Source organism: Sprattus sprattus (genome assembly GCF_963457725.1).
Source record: "Sprattus sprattus genome assembly, chromosome: 3".
NCBI classification, from domain to species: Eukaryota; Metazoa; Chordata; class Actinopteri; order Clupeiformes; family Clupeidae; genus Sprattus; species Sprattus sprattus.
The window spans coordinates 17,053,284-17,080,681 of NC_137922.1; the positions used below are offsets into that span (position 1 = coordinate 17,053,284).

At 45.6% G+C, this 27,398-nt stretch overlaps 1 protein-coding gene across 1 annotated transcript in view; it reads left to right on the plus strand.

Annotated features, from left to right (window-relative positions):
* The window catches only part of gpc5a (glypican 5a), a gene marked incomplete at its 5' end in the record, with an annotated part of 131,149 nt that overhangs the window by 25,278 nt on the left and 78,473 nt on the right, over positions 1 to 27,398 (plus strand). The window contains 3 exons of the mRNA XM_080834992.1: positions 16,681 to 17,378; positions 22,758 to 22,894; positions 23,580 to 23,705. Of these exons, the coding sequence (XP_080691118.1) occupies positions 16,681 to 17,378; positions 22,758 to 22,894; positions 23,580 to 23,705 (961 nt within the window). The remainder of the gene's footprint in view (positions 1 to 16,680; positions 17,379 to 22,757; positions 22,895 to 23,579; positions 23,706 to 27,398) is intronic.

Genomic DNA, 27,398 nt, shown 5'->3' on the forward strand with positions numbered 1-27,398 from the left:
TGTGTGTGTCTGTGTGTCTGTCTGTGTATCTAATGGGAGGTACAAAGACTTGTATCTTGTTCAATACGTCTTCAATTACCCAAATATTGGGTTCTTAGGTTCGCCGTTGATCCCACGTCTGTGTGTGTGTGTGTGTGTGTGAGAAACTATGTTTGTGTGAGAAACTATGTCTGTGTAAATAGATGTGTGGTGTGTGTGTGTGTGTGTGTGTGTGTGTGTGTGTGTGTGTGTGATCTGTGTTTGCTGCATTAATGATGACAGTTGCAACTAGTGAAATGTTTATGTGGGCACACGTCCGTACATAATGGTCTGTGCATGAGTGCGTGCGTGCGTGCGCGTCTTCTCACCAACGAGACCAGCGCAGGTATGGCTGGTATGCTCGGTCGATGCCTGTCCTCCATTCAGCCTCTCTCTCTCTCTCCGCCAGGCAGGCAAGCCTTGGCAGCGGCTCAGTGTTTTGTTTGGACGGCCCCGCCAGCTGCTGTAAGCGTGTGATAATGGGGCTGTTTGCACAGGCTTCCTCTGTCTCCCCCTCGGCCTGCTCCAAAGCCAACAGGCCGTGCACTCTTAAAAAGGATCGACTCACCACTCACCTCGCGTGGAAAATGTATCAGCACTCCCACCCCCCCTCCCCCCTCCCTCCTTAAAGAAATTAAGTGAACCTGTAAATGGCATTTTTGGACGAGCAAGTCCAAGTTTTGACTGCCATCATCAAACAGAAAAAAGTGTATCATCCAAAAACATCTAGAATTGGTTCAATAGCTGTGTGTGATTTATTTTTCATGTTTACAGGACATTTTGTGTGACTTACAAAAAGGTCCCCCCCTCTACTTTGTGCTCCCCTTCTTCTGTAATTTAAGGCAGTGACACCTTAGTTAGGTTACAATTGGCAGATTAAAACGGTCTTCTCTATTTACAATTCAACAGCCTGTTGCACAACTTCAGTAGGGAGTGGCTTTCCAGACGGCCTTAACAGTGGCTAAATTGTTTATCTCGAAATTGCTTGGAATTGTTTATCAAGTTTCTGGCAGGTTCACTCAAGGTTAACTTCCCCCCCTGCTTTATTCACAATTAGTCTCTCCAGTTTTCCAGAAAGAGAAGCCATCATTTGTAACGCTTGTCATCTTGAAGTGTCGTAAACTCAAAATGTACTTACAGTTGACCTTTTTGGAATTCCCCATTGAAACTTCCCTGTGTTTTTGTGCTCCGTTGAACTTGGCATTAAGAAGGTGCAGGACAGTTTTTTTTTTGCCGGGTTTGGGGGGGGGGGGATGTTGGTTTTGTCTTTGAGGAAAAACAAGGATTTATTACAATGTGAATGAAAGAAAACAAGCTACATAGCCTCTAAGACTTCAAACACCATATACAGGATGGAATATAACTTGGTTGTACCACACACAGTAATTAGACAAGCTGTACAAGCAGAAGCATTCATTCCCCTTCATCCACTCATCCGTCTGTGGCTTGGGGGACTGGAGACAATTGATCTCGGGGTCGCTCCCTGAGTGCCTGGATACCTGCGTCAGCTCAGCCAGCCTCTGAGTAACTCCCGATTGACTTGTGTGCCCGGGTCTCTGTGGCATATCTGATGTCACCCGTGGCTTTTCTTGTGGTCGGGGTGCATTCAGAGCGGCTGAATTGGCTAAATGAGAGCCATCTTCGCATCTCTCATTCATGGGGATGACCAGGTGGCATCAGAATGCTTTGAACTCGGGCTAAATGCGGTGTCACAAACAATGATGTCCCACAGTCACCCCCTCCATACACACACACACACACACACACACACACACACACAAACACACACACACACACACACACACACACACACACACACACACACACACACTTGCATTACTGCCAAACCCTCCAACCCCCTTCCCCATGGAGAATTTTTTGAGCTAGCTACCACATTGTTCTGTGCTCTTTCAATTGTCATGAACTGCCACAAATGCATTTCTATAAATACATTTCTGGACGTTGGCACATGTGCAGTGTTACTGTGACAGACAGCTGAGAGAGAGAGAGGAGAACCTGAGAGTGAAACTGAGAGAGACAGAGAGATGAAAGAGTGAGAGTAAAATAGAAATGACGAGAGAGAGAGAGAGAGAGAGAGAGAGAGAGAGAGAGAGATGAAAGAGTAAGAGTCAAATAGAAATGCATAGAGAGAGAGGACGGGAGACAGAGAGGATGAGAACGAGAGAGAAGACAAGAACAAGAGAGAGGTGGAGAACGAGACGGAATAGCTCTCTTTGTCTATCGGCACATCTCCTTGTGGGACACTGTGTTTAGTGGTTAGCATGGCAACACACTCCAGTCCTGTGGAAAATGAGACAAACCCCCGGCATGCCTGGGCAAAACAGACACACACACACACACACACACACACACACACACACACACACACACACACACACACACACACACAGACACACACACACACACACACGTCTGCCGCAGTGAGTCACAAAGAGTTTCGCACTAAAATGAATCCCCTCCTATCTCGGTCCCCGATCTGGGCTGAAAGTTGTACTCTTTTATCAGATCATCACCTGTTACGTTGGCAAACCTAAGATTCCGCGAGCGTGACTCAAACGTGTCGACACGCATTCCGATTCCTGAGGAACATGCAAACACGGAGAGTGCACTGACATATTTGAAATGAGTTATAGCCATGTTGTGATGTTCTTCTCTGAGTCTGGCTCTGGGTACAATGGCGGTCCTTGTGGTACATCTTCATCGCACAAAAGCTAAAGTACAGGGCAGTGCGGCGCAGTGCCTCTCGTGCAAATACACCTTAACCCCTGAGTACACTGGTGCAGAGGATAACTCATCGTCGCACACACACAGACACAAAGACACAAAGACACACACACACATACACACACACACACACACACAGACAGACACAAAGACACACACTCTGACACTAGTTATTAGTATGTCTGTCAGAAACAGAGGGGGAGCTTTGGTGAAAAGTAGGAATGGTGGGAGTGAAACACAGTAAGAAAAGGGAGAGAAAAGTGTGAAATGAATCGAGAGACAGAAAGAGAGGAATATACAAATATTGATGGAGAAACACAGAAGGAGAAAGACTCACTGGGATACTGAGGAATTAAGAAAGTGAGAAGGAACAAGTTAAAAGACAAGTAGAGGGAGGTGGAAGAATGGATATAGTGAAGGAGCCAGGCAGAAAAAGAAAGACAAAAGACCGCATCAGAGAGAAAAACAAGGAAGAGGGGGAGAGAGAGATGAACTGTGCAATATGCCTATCTGCCATACTTTACTGCTTACCCTCTATATACTGACCTCTCTACCGTGCAATATGCCTATATGCCAGACAGACAATTACACTCTGTTGTATTATTGTTTATTTATGTATTATTTATGTTTATTTGCACCCCTGTGTTGCACCTTGAGTACTGCTCATTTTGACTTTTTAATTGTTTTTAATTCATCGTAATTGTATTTTGTTGTTGTCTGGCACAGCAATATAGTGGCAATTAAGGTTCTGATGTCTTGTTTTTTATAAAGAGCATCAAGGACACAGAGGAGAGAGAGAGAGAGAGAGAGAGAGAGAGAGAGAGAGAGAGAGAGAGAGGCTGGGCTAGTGGCCAGATCTCCTCTGTGAGCAGCAGGTACTTCACAGGGCGAGTGCTTTGCTGATGGTGACCTCTGCCGCCCCTTTTGACGGTATCCCTCGGCTCCGTGTTCTGAGAGCTCTAATTGATGCCATCACCCACCCACCCACCTACTCTCACGCAAAAAAGTCATACGCCACTAAAAACAAAGTTGAAACACATTTGTGTGGGGGCGTAAGGCAGTAAAGTGAAGTCTAAAACACACAAAATGGCCAATTTGAAACTATTATTGCCATGTTGCTATGTTCATACGACTTTGGGTGTGCAAGGAGACTCTGGGCTGATTCAACCTTTTGTTTGGCTAACCATGTGCTAATAAAGCTGTGGACTTTTGGACATGTATTTTCACAGTTACAAACTATTATTGCCATGTTGCTAATACGACTTTGGGCTGATTTAGCCTCCTTTTTGACCTACCCTGTGATATTAAAGCTGTGCATTTATTTTCACAGTTACAAATGAGTCTGTGATCCCTTTGGTTTGGCTGTATTTTGTGTATTAATTGTAAACCATGAGATTATCCTCATTGAAATCACAATTAAACAATTTTAATCTGCATGACGAAAATAACACACACAGTAATATGTTGTTATGTCTTATTTGTTTGAAATGTATAATAATAAGTAAAAAAAATTACATGAATTCCGGTTTAATAACTAGAACATAATGTTTAGTATTACATTTGCACCCTGATTATAAGGAATTTCAGACCATTTCTCTAATAATGATGATGTCTTGTATGAGTGGCTCTATAGGGCATGCCACAGCCTTGACATGTCATTGAGGCTCAGTGAATGGAGTAGTGATGTAGGGGGTTGGTTGGCTGTGTCTTAAGCAGTCTGGACATATTCTTTCTAATTTATCTTATTCTTTTTATTACTTAGATTTTATTAAGTATTTCTGTCAAAAACAATGACTGAACAACCATACAAGTACAAGTTAACTCTCGGCACGACAACATCCATTTTGTACATCATATTAATGTGACTAGTGCTACAGAATTCATACCAGGTACCTAATTTAACTCATTCATATTCACTTTCCTTCTGATTGATCTCATTCTTGAATGGGACACAGGTGCTCTGAAGTAGGAATTCATCAATTAAAACATTTAATTTTCTGACAATTATGTGGAACTTTGATTGATGTGTACGTAAAGAGGATGGTTGCCCCCTTGTGGCCCCAACAGTAAAAACCATGTCCTCAGGAAAACACTTGGGTGCATTGAAGGAAACAAAACTTGTAGATATGACGGTGTCTTGTTTCTCAGACAAACTCCAATTCCTTTTCATGACCCAAAATGATGCTAGGTCTGTTCTCGGCCGTTTGAACCCAGACCTGCCTCTGCTTTCAAATCAGCGGCAAAGGCAAACAAAGCACCCACACCAGCTGTTACCACTGAAGACTGTTTTTGATCTCAGCGGAACGATGCAGACACAAGATAGAAATCAAAGGCCGCTCTTGCCCATACTGGACTGGCTGTGCCCTCCGTGCGAAGGGGTCCAGAGAGATCACGTTGAGCGTTATATTAGCACGGCCTGTTTACGGAGGAGCACTTGTAGCATTGGCTTTTCCCAAAGCTTTGCCTCTCTTCTCAGGCAAGTGTGAAAGAAAGCAAATAACCTTCACTGCCAAAGGATGGACTAATCTGTCCAAGTCAAACAAAATCTAGTGTTCCGTCCGGGCGCAGCATGGCTGATTTCGCCACAGATTCTCGGACCAGCCAAAAACAGGATTATACTGGGCCTCCACCTCCCAAATAGTATTTACCAGCCTTAAGCAACTCCGCAACTCTCTGCCTGTTGTTATGAGGCCCAGCTGTTGTGCTTTCTTCAGGGTTGCAATGTGTTGAACTATGAACAGAGTTGAGGAAGCCTAACCTGGAACTGGACTGGAAATTGAAGTTGGATCGCGCTGAAAGTCTCAAGCACTTCTTTAGTGTACTGGGCCGGCTGAAAGAGGTTCAGAAAGCAAATCTGTTCACTGTGATGGCAAGTTTTTGAATCAGTCACAAGACCTCTGCACTATTGTGTGGATGAAACTGTCCGTAGTTAAAGCATGCCCGATACATCAGTGTCCCAGAGATCGAAAGAAGAAGTGTGTGTAGCTTTTGAGCATTTGTAGTCTTTTGTTGTCATTTGTAGTCCATCTTGGGTAGTGTTCCACCTTGTGATATGTAAAATAAGGACGTAAATTGTAGAGCTGGAGCTCAGCATCAAACACATCTGGCTTGATTGGAGTTCCTTCACAGGTCCATAAACACTTAAGCATTTGAATTCTATCAATACACCAAGAATTAGGGAGGGGGCCTAATCTGATCTCCGGTCTGCTCTGGACGCACGCTCTCCTGTGCAGAGCCATATTTGCACATTATGGTCGAGCGTGGAGGTCAGCTGCCTGTTTACATACAGCCTCGCCCCGCAGCTGAAGCTCCTTCCCGGCCATGTTTCATCGCTGAATTAAAAAAAGAATCTGTCCTGCCTAAGTGGATTAGTTTTGCATTATTGAAAATGAACAATGTGGCCATTACGGGAGGGGGAGGAAAATGGGATCGGAAAAGCTTTCAATACGCAGGCTGAGGCTCCGCGAGAGACTGCAGATGAGCCTTGATAGAATGAAATGCATTTTCTAATAATTGTGGTTGAGATGGCCACACGGACATATGTATGCGCACACACATACACACACACACACACACACACATAAGAGCAGCAACAACTAGAATAATTGTCTAGAATGACTCATGCAGCTTACAGTCAAGCTATCTTGTAATGTTTTACAGCCCGTATCTTTTTCTGCCCAAAATAGGGTGGTTTGTGGAAACTATGCCAGGTGTTTGACAGCTTGGCAACCTCAGGTGCAGTTTCAACAGTCCTGTGTGACACTTAACACGTAACTCTTCCTGATGCCAACTCACACACACACACACACACTGTGTGCCCTTCAACTTAAACTTCAATACTCACAAGGTAAAAATCACAGGCAAAGCTATTCCAATTGGAGTGCAAATATACTAGAACTGTTCAAATCACAGCTCTCAGTGTTTGATTGTAAGCGTCAACGAAAATATCCATAACAAATGGCAGACTGATTTCCTCTCCTAGGCCTTTCCAAGTGTTTTCTCTTTCCGCACTAAAGACCAAATTATGCGTGTTATTGAAAGGTCAGGCAAGTAATAAATAAGACATCACATGATCTATGATCTATACCATCTCTGTATATTTGTAGTAATACTGAGCGAGAAAGAACAAAGGGCTCCTCTTCTACTTGCGCTGCCCACTCATTAATGGATTCCCGTTTCAAAGGCTGAACAGGTGACAAACGGATCTTCACTACTGCAAGGCTGATAACCAATATCAGTAGATGTCAAAGAGCCTTTCAGTGGACTGGGCTGAGAGACGTTCAGTAGCAAATCTGTTTCCAACAAAGGCCATTAGTGTCACGGCAAGCCTTTGTATCGATCGCCAGAACTGTTCATTATCGTTAGGATGAAACTAGTCAGTAGTTAAAGCTTGCCTGATGTATCAGTTTTACCATGTCTTGTGTTCATGCACAGTTGTGCTGTGCGTGTTAATGTTTATCATTACGTTGTTGTGCTTCTGTGGAGTTGGAAAATCCATCAGGGAGGAGGGATTTAATGGATATTTACAGGCAATGCATTTGTTCCTGCCACTCATGGTACAGCTGACGTTACTTCATATCTTGAAATAGGATGACGAAGGCTGATAGTGTAGACCTACTAAGTGGCGGGTTGCACAGAGGAGACCAGGGAAGGACAAAACAGTTGACATGGTAACCATCAAAATAAACAAAGTAAACTTTCCTTTCTCTCTCTCTCTCTCTCTCTCTTTCTCTCTCTCCGAAACAAGACTATATGTGGTTACTGTAGCTCATCCCCAAGTATGTTTGCTCTTGCACGCAGTCAGATGAGTGGGAGGAATCTGCCGACCTCCTTCTGGCTCTGCCCTTTACCTGATGAATGGCCAGCCACCTGCCCTCATGTAGTATTCATGCGGGAAGGAGGTGCAGCGCCACCACTCCCCAGGACGCATCGCCGTTGTCACCAGAGGCCACCTGTAAAATTCAGTGCTGCACTTTACAGCATATTTTCCTTTCAGTAGATGAAGTGCTTGTGAGAAGTGTGTGTGTGTGTGTGTGTGTGTGTGTGTGTGTGTGTGTGTGTGTGTGTGTGTGTGTGTGGGCATATTGCTGTGAAATATCACCATCATTAACTCAGGTAACTACGCGCCTCTCAGGAAAAATTGAAATGAAGCAGATGGGGCTCTCTCCTCTCTCTCTCTCTCTCTCTCTCTCTCTGTCTCTCCCTCTCTCTCTCTCTTTCAATGTCTCCCTTTCTCTCTCTCTCTCTCTCTCACACTGTCATGATGGAGGTAATGAACCTGCTGCATCTGGGTGGCTAGGCTTCCCCCTCATCCCTACCCCACCCTGCACCAGGAGATTTGTTTTTCTCCTTCTTGTTAGGACAGAGTGTGAGTGGTGGAGTTGGAGATGGTGTTTTGGGGCATGTGGGGTGGGCGGGAAGTGATGCGTGCCTTCAGATGCCCATTTGTTCTGTTATCCAACCTGCTTTTGTTTTTTCTAGAAGTATTTGTCTCTCAGAATGCGGAAATGTACAATGTCATCCTGAGCAATCTGAGCTGACTCCGAATGAGCTAAGCCCTGCAAGATCAAAAGAGAGAAGCTGCACTCACTGAGCTGTGATGCCCTTTGGTTTCTATCTAACACTGTCTGTGCAAGCTCCTGGTAAAGGAATCCCCCCTCTCTCTGTCTCTGATCTTGTAAGATATGTTTTGCTTCAGTTGGAATACAGTGTGAAAGTAGCTGTTTGTGTAGCAGTAGGTACAGTATGTGAATCAGAAACACTACGACATATAGGCCTCAAGCCAATAGGCCTCATTCTTGGTTCCATTGTGTAAAAATGATAGAGAAATAGATATGTTTTTGTCCCCTACCCTGAGCCATTCGTATTAGATTCAAAAATGATTCATTACAGCCTAATCGAAAAAGCAGATAAACATAATTAACTGAATAAAAAAATAAAACATGAAGCTTATGTAGCTGTCAGTCCACTCTCAAACAATCCACCAAGTCATAAATAGCTTCAACAAAGGCGCCATTTCTACACTAGCCTTGATTTAAATGGGCCCTTAAAATTCTTGTGAGGGATCATTAACTGTAGCAGTAACTCTGCCAAGGTAAGCCTTAGGACTGGAAACACAACCTGAAAAGAAGACATCTATTCACCCACCCTTGCATCCTGCATATGTTTTTATCGCCAGTGGATCTCTCCAAAGCCTATGGCGGATGAGAACTGTAAAGTGATGAAAGAGAACAGCAGAGCCTTGGAATGCTATGTTTTCAGTGGTGTTGAGGACATTGGGACATTGAGGCTGTTCACACCTTTCAAAGTACGACAGTTCTCGCCTGGCATTAGACTCGTCTTCACATGCATATCGAGTGACCACTTGAGATTGGGTCTCGCTTCCCTACTCTATATTTCAAATAAACACGTACATCATTTCCATTTGAATATCATCACTAGTATGTTTTAACACTGCAATGCATATTAACATAACCATGGAGCCCGAAGATTGAACAAAAGCTGGGCAAATGGCATATTGAGTATAGCTTAAAGATAGGGTAGGCGATTCTGCAGACACCAGCAAGAGTAACATAGATAAGATAGTATACAACCGAGAAAATCCCAGACCCTTCCTTCAGAGCCCTCCAAGGCCACTCCTCCAAAACACATGAATGCACCCTGCGTGAGTCCATGAGGGAGAGAGAGCATTTAGCATTGGGGAGAAGAGTGTAATGAGCTTTTATAGCAATAGCCTACCCTTGTGTGGAAGTCTTTTTACAGCCCTGTCAGAGCATTTAATTCATTCATTGCCAACACGGTGGTAAGAGGGTTTCATGAAATGTAATACAAAATGCTTCTGAAATAAATCGCCTACCTTGCCTCTTATAGTTCTATCACCCTGGTCCCAATGTAGGCAGATGATATGAGATCTGTTTATACTCAGCGTTAATATTTTCACAGCAATTTGTATATAGGTTATCTACACTTCTGTTTACTTAATACAGGCTGGTGTTGCTATTCTCTGATAGTTAAGCACTCTGATGTTGACACTGGTAAGCTTACGTTGGTTTAGGATTTCTTTTCTAGCTAGCTTGCTCATTTTTCATCTGACTTGGATTCAACATTGACGGAGACAACGCTTGAAGTATACTGAATTTTGAATTCGATTTTTTTTTGTCTGCAACTAGAAAGCACTTGTTGAATTGTTGACTTGTGAACGGTTTAGTTAGGCAGCCTAGCTAGCAAGGTAAGAGAACAGGTTTTCCCCAGTAAGTGGCTTCTGTGAGCAAATGCTATGTTATTGTTGTTAATATTGAACATTAAACATGCTTTATCAATGTATTAGTCTTTCGAAAGAAACTCATCATTTGCAAATCTTGATGTTTGCCAGAAGTCAAACCAGCTGGCTAGAAAAGGCTTAGGTGCATTCACACCTGTACTTAGAGCTGTCCACTTGTGATGAAGTATGTTAAGCAACAAAAAGCAAGCAAAAAGTCAATAGGAATTTCCCGGCACAATGTCTTTGTTTGGAAGTCCAAGGAAGACCCTATGACTCTAGTAGAAAAGTATGGCGGAGTATCAGTTTTCATAGGTTCTTCCTCTCTTTTCGACATCTCTTTTTTTCAAAATCTACTACCTGCTCACAGCTCATCCACAAGTTGGATCAAGGAAAGTCTTACTGCTTACTGATCTTTTGTGACCTAGCAGTCGAGGTAAACAAAGTGACAATTCAGTTCTGTTCTGTTCTGTTCTGTTCTGTTCTATAACTCCCAGTTCCCCCTTAGCTAATCCACCATGTCTTCCCTTCATTTGGACTGAATAAAGTCATGTTGTACATGGATGGCATCCACATGTCAATGTTTAATAGTCTTGCTCTAATGAGGAATGTCTCAGACCTGATCACACTGACTCTTTCTTCTTCGACACTTTGATACCAAGGAGCTTCCCTTTTTTTGAGTCATTGTGACCTGGAAAAGTCGTGAGGATGTCCTAATATTAGGACAGTGTATCTCAGCAGTGTACTTAAAGACAGTCTTCATCAGTCATGTAGTGGAGCGCCAACACGTAATTTGATCCTGAAATGGGTCGGAATGGATCGGGACAGGTCCTTGGCAGAAGCGTCGCTCAGCAAATAACTGTGCAGCCGTCTGGGATTGCCTGATCGAACTCACACAGGGGAAATGAAAGAAAAATAGAGTTGCAATCTCCTAGCGTGAGATGGGAGTCTGTGGCTACACCTCTCTAAGCCTGGAGAGCCGTCCATCGCGCAGCTAAGCACTCTTCCTATCAGCTTTCCCCCCACTTTCCTTCTTCTAGTTCACAGACTCTTCCTGCCTGCCACTGCTCTCACCTCAGGGCCTTCATATGGTTCCAATCTGAGGTGACACCACACCACCACCTCCTCCTCCTCTCCTCTCCTTCTTTCCCTTCGTTCTCTGTCCTCTCATCTCGGAATGGCAGAAAGAGGAAATGCCTGAGATCACTGTTGTCCGCACGAAGTAGGTACAGCGTTTCCACGGTGACACGCTCTCTAATATTGTTTCCGTCGACTTAGCACTTTTCCCGTCTTGCCGCAGTTTGATCACTCCCAGAGTTCTCTGCAGGCCTTAAGGCATTCCCTTGAGGAGATGCCAGCGAGAGTTGAGGAACTGCCGGCAGCGCTTCAGGGAAGGTTTTTAGCCACTATCAGCTGTCTTTTTACATTCTCCTTGCTAGCGAACTTTGTCTGTGAATCTTCCGGCACAGATTTGACTTCGAGATGTAATTTTCATTTTTTTTCTCCTTCCTGTTTCGACTTTTTCGGTTTTAAAACTGATTGAGTTTAATGAAGGGAATGATGAGTTCTCTCCTCACATGGGAAGTTCAACATCATCGCATGTGTCCCATCTAAACAAAGCTTGATTTATTAGGCTGATTTGGGAGCCAAATCTGGGTCGTGATAGTGAAACCTGGGTTGGCTGGCCTGGGCTGTTGAGGAAGCCAAAAATATAACTAAAGCAGACATGAACCTGGAAAGAGACGTTTGGACTTAGATGTCGACTGTAGAAGCTCAGTCTGGCTTATCCAGTTTGCGGGGAGTTTCTTGAGCTGTTAATTAAGGAGTCTATGAACTGTTAACACATCTGTGTTGGTGTTATTTGAGCTGTTAACGCCAGCTCCCTTTCTCAGGAACTTCCTAAGAACTTAAACGCCTCCCTGGCTGGGTCACAGTGGTCAGGGGGGCCTTCGCTGCAAGAACACATCCCTTCTCTGGGGGATTTGGCCTCACTAGGCTCTTCAGTGTAGACAAACACAACACAACACAACACACACGCACACACACACACACACACACACACACATACTCTCTCTTTGTGTGGTCTGACAAGTGGGATTCATTAACTCGGCATGGTAATCTGGAGCAACCCCTCCTTCCCAAACCCCCTTAATCAGCTGTGCCTAATCTCTGTGGAACTTTCAGTAGCTCCCCACGGCCAGACGTATCGGATGCTCTCTAATCCCTTTAAGGAAACTAGTGTGTTCAGGCATCGTGCCATGCGCTGTGTAGATCTGTCTACCCTGTTTGTTTGTCTTGGTGTGTTTTCCATGAAGACCCACCTTTGGCCCTTAACAGACACTTCACTTTTGAAACCGTTCTGTTGAGAGAGGCTAAAATGGATTTGGACAGTCTTTTTGAGGCTGTGTCTTTTTCAATTTACGGTCCATAGGGAATTTGTTTAATTCAATTTTGGTTGTTTATTTTTTGTCCCAGAAAGGAAGCTTTAGAGGTTCTCCATTGCCAAAAATCAGGACCGCTGGTAGAGAGAATTACGCATTCTTGATTTAGAGTGAGCTGGTGTAAAATACAAGCAAGAGAGGCAGATGAAAGTCATAAAACCTGCACTCATTCCATTCCTCCGTTCATCTTAAAATAGGAAGAGAGGCTAGTTCATCTACTGGTGCCGTTGTAGCATCTGTTGAAGTAGTTCCTCCATTTAGTCCTCCAAAGAGAATAGCCATTCAGCACCTCATAAACTCAGTGTGTAATTTAGTCCTAAAACAATCGAATTGAAGACTTAACTTGCATTCTTACATAAAAGTCATCAAGCTCTGCCTTCCAATAAAAAGCCACTGTGTTTTTGTAAGTAGGGATTATAACTGACTGTTATGATCTTCAGCTGGTATTTACTCACTCCCAGTGGGTTTACTACATTTTTTTCACAAGAGATTAGACCCGTGAATTAGTCGTCCATAAGCCTGTTTAAGTGCCATACACAGACCCAGAGACCCATCAGTGGTAAAGATCTTCAGGTCTGGATGAGGTATCAGAAACTCTGGACACACACAGCTTCCAGCTCACCTCGTTCTGCCTTGTCCATGGCACCTACATGCCATGGTACACCTCTCTCCTCACACCCCAATTCCCACCTCTCATCTCCCACCCCTCTCTCCCCCTCCCTTCTCCCTCTCTCCTTGGCCCACTACACTCGTTTCTCAGCAGCTTGCTTTCCCCCCTTGCTCTCCTCATCCCTCACCCGCGCCACAACCCATGACGGGCACATGATGCGGGGTGATGTGTGGTGGGTCAGCCCCCGGCCAACGTAGCCAAGGGGAAATATGTTCCCGTCTCGATGGTTCAGGGTGACCTTTCGCCGCCGAACTTGCTTTGCTTGCTTAAGCCAGAGCGACTCTTGTAAGAAACCCCATGTTTTCCTATCCCACCACACTCAAACGCCTCACACCCAGACATATTGGAGTAGAGAGCAGCAGGTCTGGTTGGACTTGTGATAAGTCTGTGCCCAGAATGGCCCCCTTGGGCATGGCTGCTTGAACTACTTTCATGTCTCCTTCAGAGCTCGTTGCCTGGGTATGTGGTGGCCTACTTTGGTTGAAGTAAAAATGAGCTGAGGTCTTTTAAGCTCTTATTTTTACCCATCTATGGTACTTGGTTTATGCTTCTAATATAATGTTATTTATTCATGTTATTTATAGTGTAAATATTTATAGTCCTTCTTTGAAATACAGGTAAAATGCTAAGGATGGCCTGCCCCTGTTTTCCATCAGTATCCTCTCACTGTAGTGTAGGCCATTTTGGATCAAAGTGTCAGCTTAACGACCAATGTGAAAAATTACGGGGCACTCTGCATGTTTAATATTCCAGCTCGTAAACCTTTTTACAGGTCTTTAGCAGATACTTATGAAACAGGGCTTAGTTAAGTCAAAAAAGAAGTGAGGCCCAATATTTCCACTGTGTATGAATTTCTGCCGCGGTAACTACGAGAAACAGCAGGTCCCGCTGTGCTGCAGGAGCATGAGACTGCGGCTGGGTCTTTTTTTTTGTGCGAGAAAGCCGTCTGCTTATCCTCAGGTACCTCTGCAGTAAACGCCCCTGTGGATATTGCTTACACGGCATGCCGTGATCCTACCACAGACAAAGCAGGGGCGACAGGAAATTGCGCTTCCCGCCGGCTGCCCACAGCGCATGGCATCCGTTCTGCCACGCAGCCTCCTCATAGATAGAATCATAACTTTTGTCAGTGCTCAAAGTCCGCAGCTGGATTCTCTCAAGTCGTCTGCAGGCACCCACCTGTGTGCCTCTGTAAGATGTGGTGGTCCCGCTCAGCACCTATTGTGCATTGTTATGTTTTGTGTTGTGCATCAGTTATGACATTAGACAAAGATGTAGCATGCCATAGAAAGACTAAAGACAGACTACCATGGTATTCACACTTCTGTTTGCTGTTAGCGTCTCTATTTCTTGGTTGTCCTCTGCAAAACTATTTTTGCTACTCAAAGTATCTCCTGTGTGAATATGTTCTGGGATGGCAGGGTTTAGGAAGGTAGAGCTGGGGAACTAGGGTGCTACTGGATTTATGTGTGAAACATCATGACCTGTGAGAGACTACTGCTAATATTTGACAAGGGGCCTCAGGGTAGCTTGACATATACACGCACACAGACACACACACACACAAACACACACACACACAGTGGAAAAGGCCAACTCTCCTGGTTACGGGACTGTGTTGACCTTTCAAAGCCTCCAAAATTGTTTTGGTCCCTGTGTGTTGACTTTGGCAGCACCATCATGACTAATGATCCTTAATATGATCCTCATTATGATCACCTCAGCAACATCTGATATGGCATTTGACTCATGTCGACAGTTGAGGACTGCCAATTTGTAGACAATGGCACAAAGCTGCTCTGTTTTAAAGGATAAGGCCTCTTTTGTAGCGTGAAGACGTCTTATGCCTTTATGGACAGACATCAAAGTCGACTCATTCGCCTACGAACCTTTGTGAAATTGTAATTAGCCTGGGGGAGTGGTGGTCGTCACAAGCAAGAGCTTTGAAATGAAAAACCAAGCCATGACGAAAATCTTGTAATTAAAACAAATAAACACGTCTTTTCGGGGGTTGGAGCGCCCAAAGACAAATTGTTCACCTGCCAGGAAACTGAACATGCTCAAATGCAGAAAAAGAAACAAAATTGTTGCTTCTCTGCCGCATTGCATCACACTAACATTCTCAGGGTTCAAGTCAGTGCTTGCGTAAGTTGGCCCAATCTGGTATGGAAGATGATGGGTATCCTACATTTTCCCACCTTTTGATACCCTTGTAGTTCAGTATCTCTTATGGCAATATAAATGACTCAGTAAGACTTTTCAGAGCATGCATACTTACTCTCACACAGACTTATTCAGGCTTTGATGTGCGTGTGTACGTGTGCGTGTGCGTGTGCGTTACCATACTCTGTCTCTGAAGCTGTATCACCTCCAGGAGGGCTGTGAGCTGAGCTGTATGTTTCTGAGCAATAGTGAGAGTATTTCCTTGTGTGCGTGTGCGTGTGTGTGCCTGTGCCTGTGCCTGCGCCTGCGAGAGAGATGGTGAGGGCTGTAGGCTGTTCCTGGAGGGTTTTGCAACTCCTGCTGACTTCAAGCAGCTCCTCGCAGTGAGGGGGCACCAGACATCTCTCACATACACACGCCTTCACACTGTGCTCTGCTCTGCTCTGGGGGACCTGCTCAGCACACCACTGCCTCCCAGTTTCTCCTGTCGCCTTTCATCCACACTTATTTTCTCTCTCTCTCTCTCTCTCTCTCCCACTCTCATGTTATCTCTCTCCCTGCGTCTGATTTTCTCTCACTTTCTCTATGTCCCCTTTTCCTTCTCTGTAGTCCTTTTGGCTATATCTCCCCAGATATTAGTCCTTTTTTCCTTTCTATTTTCTCTCCCCTCTTCATCTCTGCCTCATCTCACTCACACTCATCCTTTGCCTATCTCTCTCTCTCTCACACACACACACACACACACACACACACACACACACACACACACACACACACAAACTGAGCATGCACATGCCCACACTCTTGTGCAGTGTTGACCTATGCAAAGTGGGGTCGGCCCATAAGAAAAGCTTTTCCTGAAGTAGCGCTGTTGAAGTCCCAGGGCTTGGATTCATGCCTGAACCCTCAGTAAAAAAGGGCTCCTTCTCCTCAGGGAAATGGTAAAGGGCTAATGATGTTATGTAGGCTTCCACAAATCAGTTTAACATTTAATACATTAAGTTGATCAAATGGATACACTGATTCATGTGTCAGTTATATGTCCATATCAGATACTGTATATGTTCAAATATAGTATGATCTTAAAGTTCATAATTGTGTTTTACTACTAGATACATAGAGTTTTATGCAAGCAATCAGGTGTAAAAGATGAATATCCCCAAACAATGGCTATCTTTGTTCTGATGTGTTTTTATGATGCCGCTGCCATGCAGACCATATTTACCTTAATCTTCACTCTCTCTTTCTTTCTTTCTTTCTCTCTCCTATAAACCTGTGTTTATTATTTTACATTATGTTATTGTATGTTATTATAGTTTACAGCTAGATTGGTATCTTCACCTCTCTCTCTCACTCACTCCTTCTCTCTCTTTTACCTCCCCCAGACACTTTTGAGAACGTGATGCTACAGGCGGAGAACTACACCTCTTCTGTGCTCCTGAGCACGTACCGTGACATGGCCACCGAGGCATCGGGCGCCGTTAGCGAGCTCTTCACCGACATCAGCCTGTTCGTGCTGGGCTCGGAGCTGAGCGTGGACGAGCTGGTGCAGCGCTTCTTCGACGCGCTCTTCCCGCTCGTCTACAACCGCCTCATCAACCCCGGCCTGGCCCCCATCTCCCGGGCCTACGCCGAGTGTGTGCGTTCCGCCCGCCGCAACCTGGCCGCTCCGTTCGGCGGCGCCCCGGCCCAGCTGGCCGCGCAGGTCGGCCGTGCCGCCGTTCCTGCCCGCGTCTTCCTCCAGGCGCTGCACCTGGCCGTGGAGGTGATCAACACCACCGACCACCTGCAGCTGAGTCGCGAGTGCAAGCGGGGGCTGCTCAAGATGAGCTACTGCCCCCACTGCCAGGGCCTGACCCAGAGCCGCCCCTGCATGGGCTACTGCCTGAACGTGCTGCGCGGCTGCCTGGCCAGCCTGGCCGAGGTGGACGCCCACTGGCTGGAGTTTGTGCGCTCGCTGGAGGAGCTGTCTGGAAGGATGCAGGGCACACAGGACCTGGAGCAGGTGCTGTTGGGCGCACACGCCCTGGTGCAGGAGGCCGTGGCGCACGCACAGAAGAATGGCCCACGCCTCTCCACACAAGTGAGTGTGTTTTTGTGTGTGTGTGTGTGTGTGTGTGTGTGTGTGTGTGTGTGTGTGTGTGTGTGTATGTTTGGTGCGGGTTTGGATTGAGGTAGGTATAAGTGTGCTTCTTGGTCTCTCTGCCCGTCCAACTGTCTGTCAGTGTGTGTGTGTGTGAGGGTTGGGGGGGGGAGTGGTTTAGGTGGATGTGTGTGAGTAGTTCTCTCTATCTTTGTGTATCTGCCAGTGTGTGGTGTGTGTGTGGGGAGGTGGGTTTGGGTGAATGTGAGTGTAGTTCTCTCTGTCTGTGTGTATGTCAGTGTGTGCAAGAGTGTTCAGGAGAAAATGTATTTTGCTGGACAAATGGAGTAAGAACCAAATCTATTTATTGTGTGCCTGAAAGCACTTCCAGGGCTCTTCTCAAATGTCATCACCAATCCAAACAATGAATAATACAATGGTAATTATGCCATGATCATTCTGATTAATGCTTGAAATTATGATAATTATTGAATTTCCCTTGGATCTGCTAGGCCCTGTCAGTTTCCACAAATGCATACTATTTTAAAAAGAAAAAACATTTTGTTGACACTGACAGAATGTCAATGAAACAGATTTCCATAGAGTAAATGTCTACACTATTTACCCAGATAAAATGGCTAATTAGCTGTTGCTGTAAATGCATCTCACATCACCCATAGTAATTACATTTATCTCCACTGACTAAGGTGGAACAGGTAATGGAGCTTTTGTACCCTCTTTGATCCTTCCCAATACTTTTACTTCTTGATCTGTGACCACTACGTGTGTTATATGCATAAAAGCTCATAATCACTCCATTCATATGAACACTTAAATGACCATCTACCATTTATGACCCAGTCAAGTTAATTGGGAGGGCTAATGGCCTTGAACAATGCGTATGAGGGGCTGTACACCCCCTCCATCTTAACACAAAGCCTTTTCTCAAGGGAATGTCTTTTGGAGAAAATAATTAGACAACTATTTTACAAATTTCTCCACACTGTTTGCAGAAAGCTTGACAAAGAAAAAAATACTCCAGTTCTATCCATATCTCCGTTAATGCATATTACATCTCCACTGATGGAATTCCATATCTACTGCCATCTACTTCCAAATGGCAGGGCTTGCTCTAAAATAACGGATTTATCCTTGAACCTGGGTGGAGTTTGGTTTAAAATTGACCTTTTCCTGCATTATCCATCTCCGTCCTTAAAGGTAATGATAGTTTTTCACATGTGGATATAAAAACTAGTGAAGGGGTGGGGTGTTCACTCTGTCTTACTGGTGCTGTAACTAGACAGATGTACGTACATACTTGAACATTTCACTTCTTTTAGGTACTTTTCAATCCAGTCATTTTGTTTGTCAGTGAAGTAATCAGAAGGACGGTCTGGTTGCCAGAGAGCCTTTAAGGTTTATGCCAACGCTATTAACACGTTGGCGTGCTAATGTGGTGTGAAAATTGGATTCCAGATTCAAGACGAACTTCGGCAAGCCTACTCCATAAACCAGTTTCAATACCAGCATGGAAATCAAGCTGAGGTCCTCACCTGACCTTCACACTGATGCTAATTTTAATTTAACAGCAAGCCTAGATCACGCAGGCTTATACAGGTTATCATCAACCCCAAAATAAGATCTGTTTTTATGAGAAGTTACATGGCCAAAAAGGCAAGCCTAAAACATGAGCAGAACATGGCATGGAGACATTAGTCTTATTAGGGGAAAGGTGTTGTGTGTGTTGTGTGTTAAAGGTGTTGTGTGTGTTGTGTGTTAAAGGTGTTGTGTGTTAAAGGTGTTGTGTGTGTTGTGTGTTAAAGGTGTTGTGTGTTAAAGGTGTTGTGTGTGTTGTGTGTTAAAGGTGTTGTGTGTGTTGTGTGTTAAAGGTGTTGTGTGTGTTGTGTGTTAAAGGTGTTGTGTGTGTTGTGTGGTAAAGGTGTTGTGTGTGTTGTGTGTTAAAGGTGTTGTGTGTGTTGTGTGGTAAAGGTGTTGTGTGTGTTGTGTGTTAAAGGTGTTGTGTGTGTTGTGTGGTAAAGGTGTTGTGTGTGTTGTGTGGTAAAGGTGTTGTGTGTGTTGTGTGGTAAAGGTGTTGTGTGTGTTGTGTGGTAAAGGTATTGAGGGTTTTGTCCTTGCTGGATTGGGTTAGAGTTTGATTTGCTTATTTTGGCGCGAATAACTTAAACCTTGTGAGACATTAAGCTACATCATTACCTGATCCAATTATTCTTAATGTCATTTTAGTTTGCGCCCAGTCGCGACACCTCTGACACAAACACATCCAGAGGGAGTTTCCAGACCGCGGTGGAGGCCATAAAGTTGTGGGCAAGGCAGAGCAAGGCTAAATTGCTTGGGCAAAATAGTTGTTCGTTGGCAGAGTCCCACGCAGCTGAACTCTCTACCCAGTGAGGTCTGGGCATCAAATCTACATGAAATGTTTCACATGGATGGACAGAAAGTATGTCGTTTATATTTGGTGGCATTGGGCAAATAACAAAGGCCAGATGATTCATCTAGTGACATGCACACACAGACGCCCACACACAAAAACAAACAAACAACACACACACACAAACACACAATCATTCGCAAAAACAGCCCAAATATGAACTCCGTGCCCTGTGTGTGTTTTCCTCCCCCTATCTCTCTCTCTCCCTCTCTTCCTCTCTCTCGCTCCCTCTCTCCCTCTCCCTCTCTCCCTCTCTCTCGCTCCCTCTTTCCCTCTCCCTCTCTCCCTCTCTCTCACTCTTCCTCTCCCTCTCTCTCTCTCTCTCTCCTTACACCATCCTAAAGGGCCATCCAGATCGCATTCCCGATGCGCTCCGCCATTTCCACAAACTCACTGTTTCGAATCCGCTGTGGGTTCGACGGCCGGGCCAGAGTGCAGAGGAATGCAGTGCCGGGCCCTGCTCCTAAAGAGGCTTGAAATCGCACATGCCACATTGGGCCAAAGCATGCTCACAGCGATCCCAAAAATACCCCCCTCTCCTCCCTTCTGCCCTCCCTCTTTCCCTTCTGCCCTCATCCTCATCACCCCCTTCTGTGCCACTCAGGCGGGCAGCTGCAGCAGGCACACCCCCCCCCCCCCCCCCCCCCACACCCATGCCCGGTGCCAGCTGGAACAGGATGCACCCCACACACACATACACATAAACACACACACACACAGAAACACACGTCACCAACATCTCCCTCAGTCATCCTGTAAATTTGATTTGCTTAAAATAACACATGTGCTGCTGCTGTGAAGCTACTGTGGAAGAATGTGTACAAGCACACATTGCATGATGTTTTAGGTTTGTGTTTGTGTTTGTTTGCAATTATATGCAAGATTGTTGGACACTACATCTTCTAAGTGCTTCTTCTTCTGTGGAGAAACACAGTCCTACTGCCCTAAAACTTGCACACGCACGCACGCACACACACACACACACACATTGCTGTTGTTGTTGTGTAGCCATGACATAAGTACACATAGACCATGATTTCACAAGCACCAAACAAGCACATTCCGCTGATGCAGTATACAGACTTCATGATACCTTTCACGGGATGGATATATTTTGCAGCTCAGTAAATGGTACCTCTTGGTATTGGGCAACATTGCAGTCTGTGGTCATTACTGGCCTGACTGATTTGAGCCTTGCTTGTTTAAACTGAGACCAAGAGCCAAGCCACCATCCAATTGCTCATGGCCGCATTAGCCAACCAAATCATATTACATGTTCACATGTTTTACACCACAACCCTCCACCAGCAGAGACCCTGAAAAACCCTCTTGTGACCCCTCTACCTACTGCATCACAAACAACACCGCCATCTAGTGGACAGCATCTGACACTGCATTTAAAAAAAAAGTAGTGGCCACTGTCCACCGGTTCACCTGAAGCTCCACAAATTGAACAAGATGAGAGGTCAGGCCCTGTAGGGCATAACATGAGGGAAAGGGCAGTTAAAAGGCTTGCTGGGGTAATTTGTTTCCTTTGGGAAAATAAGCTGATGCTGTTCTGCAGGCGAACAACAGCATTGATTTCCCATTTGGTTTCACCGGTGGAGCCAAGCTCCTCCACACTGATCACTTACGTGTCGCTGTGACCGTTTAGGGACGTTATTTGCAGTGATGTGCAATGTCAGTGCACGCACACACACACACACACACACACTCACTCACTCCCTCACTCACTCACTCACTCACACACACATACACACACATGTGCGGAAGAGAGATGGATGAGTTTTTCTGGAAATCCATTAACTTCTCTCTGACGAGCAGCAGTTCTTCAATTTGCGAGGCGGTATTTGTATGCTCGGCCATCCCCCCTTTGTGCTCCGCTTCGCTTTGTGCCTTCCATCTGGCTGAAACTGGCTGAAGACATTCACCCGCTCTTGCTATTGGATTAGTCCGTGATCCAGTGCCCAAGACCGGAAATCATTGTCCTTAGAAGCCCTCGCACCCCAAACTGGAAATCCATTTCACCGGGCGTTTGATGAGCCTGAGCACACACACAATGTGGCACTTAACACAGGCTGTGACTTTTTCAATGTATCCACATGGCATTTGAATCTGCATGATATTGATCCTGATCAATGACATGGTGGGGGGGGACAAAGGACATTTTGTTGTAATCAGAGAATGATTGATACATGTTGTTGTATTATTTAATTACACATTCATTAATTTTCTAAAATCCCTTTGGACGAATCAGTGGTTTGGCTTAGTCATCGTTACACGTTCTATTTGAATCTCTTCCTAAGACCTAGCATGCTCTTAGCACATGATTCAGTGTAGCTACAATACCCTTGGCAAGTGGCACTGTACTGTGATTGCTCTTAGGTGATTATGAATTGAACAAAGAGAGGGGGCTTGCCAGGTGCTCAGGAAGTGGGGGGTATATTTTAAGAGGATGTCATTTCTGTATTTTGCCGAAGTCATCCAAATTTTGGCAAACACTGAGTCTCCCAAAATCTCTGGTCATAGGGTCATAGGTCACTGAACATTTACTGTATGAAAGAGGAGCGTCATACCCACAATATCTCCCTGCATTTAGCCTTGTGATCACCTGTTTGAGGCAAAGTGTTGATTTATCTGCATTCACAAACCAGTTATTTGTTTATAACAAACCTCTTTTGCACAAGACACTGACCATATCAGTGCGGTTGTTATACTAGACAGTGGTCAAATCAATAAGGTGACATACTAGTCTCCTTCCGCACAGCAAACAGATGACACACTGGGACATAATGCAGAAACAACAGGATTCTCATTCTGCACAGATATTCTGATAGGAATGCAATTGAAGTTCAATGTTACCCTGCCCATGAGGTGGATTGTCCTTGTACAGGAAGTGGCCGTGACTGTGTGGTCTGCTTTCCCCACAGGTGCACAGGATCTGTGGGCACCCCAGCAGGGGGGAGGCCGAGACGGGCAGCGCACAGATGGGTGGTGGCGGCAGAGACTCTATCCCGCTCCGAGCTTCACCTCGAGACATCGACACCTCCCTCGCCAACAGGAGGAAGTAAGTCTCTGTGTGTGTGTGTGTGTGTGTGTGTGTGTGTGTGTGTGTGTGTGTGTGTGTGTGTGTGTGTGTGTGTTTGTGTGGTTGTCTGTCTCTGTGTGTTTCTGTGTGTTTCTGTTAACATATTTGTCTTTTTTTGTCTGTCTGTCTCTCTGTCTGCCTGTTGAATTTATTTCTGTCTGTCTGTTTCATGGTCTTATTTCTCTGTCTGTCTGTCACTTCATTCACTCACCCATCCATTTTTCACCCCTTCTTATATTTTTGTCAATTATTTTTCCCCCATAATCCATCCTTCCTCATACATGTTTTCTTCAGCCCTATGCCCTTCTCCTGTTGTTTTTTGTACTAAAGGTTGATAGTTCTTTAAATATGTTCATCCAACTGACATCAATTGGTCCCTCTATCTATCCATTACACAGACAGTATGTCAATTAAGGGGAAAAGGGATTTGGTGACACACCTTACATTAGTGGCAGGTAGAGGCAGCTGTTTGCCACCTAGTGGACAGCTGAAGAAACTACAGTTTCGTAAGCCTTGATTGCCATCTAGTGCATACGTTCTGTAACTACAGTTTTGTCTTATCACACTGGAATCAGCAATTTCACAGGCATGTGGTCTCTTGATGATGATAGAAGGGCCCTTCTCATAACAGATCTTCCGCCCGTCCGCCTGTCTGTTTTCACAGGGAGTTTATAAACAGCCTGCGCTTGTATCGCACATTCTACGGTGGCCTGGCGGACCAGCTCTGCATGAGCGAGCTCGCCTCTGGAGATGGCCTTGCCTGCTGGAACGGCGCAGATGTGGTCAAAAGGTAAGACCAGTTAAAGATACTCCCAGTTAAAACCACTAACTCCAAGCCTCCTGACGGGTTACTCAGGCACCCCCTTAAAGCCTCTGACCAGTGAGACACCACCACTTCCACACTTCCACCTGAAATCCATCACTCTGTTGGTCTTCAGTGTCTTATTCATTAAATCTTTAATGTAGGTCCAAAACTTTTAAGTTGCTGATTAACCCATAGAATTTCACAGTTTTTCAAAAAACACTTTCCAGCTTCACTGTTGCAAGTCCGTTTTCAAGGTGTGGTGAATATTGATTTTAATTCGGAGTTAGAATTGAATTAGTAATTCATTCGTTATAAATAGGTGTGTTAGAGTTGCGTTCATATTTGCTGTATAAACAGTTTTTCATATAGCACATCGTACAAGATGAATCCGGCTCTGTTCAGGCCCAAACTAATGTTGACGGGTAGATTGATGAGTCCTCGTTTCACTGCAGAGCCTTCTGGGTGAGCAGATCCTGGCAGGCAGCGTGGGCCCCCCCTCCCCCCCCCCTCGTTCGTTTGCCTTTGCCATGGCCTCTAACTGAGCTCTGACACGCCAGCTGTTCAGACCTGCACTCCGTCTCATCCCATCCCTCCACCTCCCTCTTCTCCTTTCTTCCCCCCCTCCACTCCTCAAGTCCCTGTTCCTAATCACCTCCTCCCTCCGCTCTGTGTGGAGGCCACCCCACTTCTCCCCCCCCCCCCTCCTCCTCCTCGACTTCCTCCTCCTCCTCCTCCTTCTGCTGGTCCTATCTCACCTGGGCTGTCAGCGGCTGGCCACCCCATAAATCCCGGTCCTGTGGTATTTCCTCCAGACTGTCATCTGCTGTCAGCGCCGCAAAGTGGCAGGTGGGCCCATATTTCACCGTGGTAGAAGAGGTAGAGAAAGAGAGTGAGAGAGAGAGGGGACGTGGAGAAAGACAGGGGCGAGGGGGGGGGGGGGGTGACGTAGGGCTGAGAGAAGGAGAGAGGGGTGCAGAGGGTGAAAGGAGAAAGAGAAGAGGAGGAGAAAAAGAGGGGGGTGGGGGGGGGGGGGGGAGAAGGATATGTCAGAGTGGGTTATCGTGCTCCAGTAAAAGCTGACAAGCGAGGTGAGGCTGTTTCACAGCTGCCTAACCCCCTCCTCCCCCCCAGGGCCACCGCCGGCTCAGCGGAGGGTAATTGCTTTGGTCAGTATTGCCCCCCTGTGGTCGCGACGGGCAACAGTGGACACAGCAGAGGTTTTGTGTCTGTCTGCCAACACTGTCATTAATACTGTTACATCGTCATTGAAGTGTTTTAACAGATGCCTCGATTCCAAGTCATATACATTGCGTTGCGTGCACACCGACAATTTATTCGTAGTTTTGTTGCTTTGGCTGCAGAGGCACTTCAATACTGTTTAAAAGCATCTTAAACGACATTGGCATTGAAGTGTTTTAACAGACGCCCTTTTCTGAAAGTCATGCACATGGTGTGTGGGTACCTCCATTTTGTAAATAGTTTTGTTCCTTTGGCTGTTAGGCCTACATCCTACATGCAGCAGAAACATTAGAGCACTGTATCAAAGCAACTTGCATAACACTGCCGCTGAAGAGATGGCTTGATTCAAAGTCATGGTAATTCTGTTTCCTTTTGGCTTTTAGTACTACACCGTGCACTGGAATATTATATCAAAGCATCTTAGATGTACGCAGCGGTTGTGTTCAGCGGCAACGCCTCGTTTCTGCCACTTCAAGCTAGTATCTGGAGACGCCTCTCTCTGTTCTTTTCCCCTCCAACCCCCTGCAATGGTGAAGAGCTGCAGATTGTCAGAGCTGGCATCCGGCCCACGGGGTTGTTAGTGGAGTGGGACCACTGCGGTTTCACTTTGCGTTGACTTTGTCATAGACAACTACAGATCTACGGCACTCCATTGCTTCTATATTACCTCAGGGTCTTGTTTTACGGCGCGGGGCTGGGGAGAGCCGGATGAACGCGTGATAAATAGCGCCGTGTCAAGGGGGCCACAGCCAGTGGAGGGGTGAGGGAGAAAGAGAGAGGAAGTTAAAAGGAATGGAGAGCACTGATTTACGGAAGCCCCTTTGACCCAAAACGAGTGGTCTGGGCAATCTGCGACCGGCGTGTCTTTTTTTTTTTTTTTTTTGGAGACGGCACGCAGACGGCGTGTTCCACGATTCCCTCCGCAGTTGTTAAAACCTGTTTCGCCTCGCTGATGTTTTTTCTTTTCTTTGTATATTAAAGTTGAAGAGGAACATTCCGGACGATTTGAAAAAAAACAAGTTTGACTAGGTTTGGGAGCAGGGAGTTTTGATGGATGCCAACAGCAGACAACATCGGGGAGGCAGTAAACAAAGTGATAAACAAGAGGCAGATAAATCCACGGGAGGACGAGAAACACCTTGTACTTTATCCTTTCTCGTGCTCCTCCAAGACAAAAAGAGGAGGCCGGGGGGGGGGGGGGGGTTATGAAAGATATAAAGAGAGTGTGACTTGTGCATTTTAGTGGCAAATCAATGCACACTGGTGTACTCGTAATGTTAGTGGGAAATATAGTAATCCATATAGACTCACTCCCAAAGAAATCTCAAACAGAATATAAATTCATATCAGATTTATTTTTACATTTAAGGTCCTCATAAAAGAGTAAGTATTTGAACTATTATTCCGGAAGCTTCTGGAATCGAAGGCCATTGATTTTTCCTAAGCACTAAATTGGACCCTTTTGTTCTCACTCTGACTTGACCTGAAGCCGATGGCTTTTTCTAATTGCTTACTAAATCAGTCCCAATATGGGGTGCTGGCACATGGTTAAGTTATTTTTAACCTTGTGTGAGTGTGTGTGTGTGTGTGTGTGTGTGTGTGTGTGGGGGGGGGGGGGGGTTGGGGTGGAGATGGGGGGTTAGATCGCCTCCACAATGATGCTGACATTGATTGTCCTCTGCTCTCTGACAAACGCACTTTTTCTGTCAGGATGTGACAGAAAGGTCAGTAGATTCCCACACTTCTTTTTTTTTTTTTCTTCTCTGTCTTTCCTTCCCTCATTCGCCTTGAAGAGATCCACCATGCCACCCAGCAGACGGAGGAGCGGCTAGAGGAGGGGAGGGTGCTGGCGTAATGCCCACATGCCAGCCACAGTGGCTGCCCGTGCCAACAACTCGTTTGAGACGTTGTCATTTAGATGAATGAACAATACAAGCTGTGGCGTCGTCTGTGCCATCGCTGTCTGATTAGTGGTGGGTAAGGTTGAAAACTGACACACAAGTGGTGTTTGGACCCTTCCATGTTTGACGTATAGCTCCCCACTCTTATGTCCAGAGCACTCACTGTGTCGCCGAGTGTTTCAGAACGAATGAGTCACAATGGGATGTAGGCTAAGGTAGTGTCTAGGTATCCATGGTGACCGGTTGACACAGCGGAGTGTCCTGTGACTCCTGTCCTCATTTTAACTGGTCCACAGTTCACTGCCTTAAAGAGTTTGGAGGGGGAAGTAAGTTTGTGTGTGTGTTAGTGTGTGTGCGTCTGTGTGTGTGCGTGTGTGTGTGTGTGCGTGCGTGTGTTCTGTCTCTGTGGATGGAAATTGGACTTAGTTGGCCATGTCGACACACAAACACACACACACACACACACACACGCGCAAGCAAGCAAGCATGCATGCACGTACAAAGACAAATGCATTCATACATTCATACAGTCTGAACT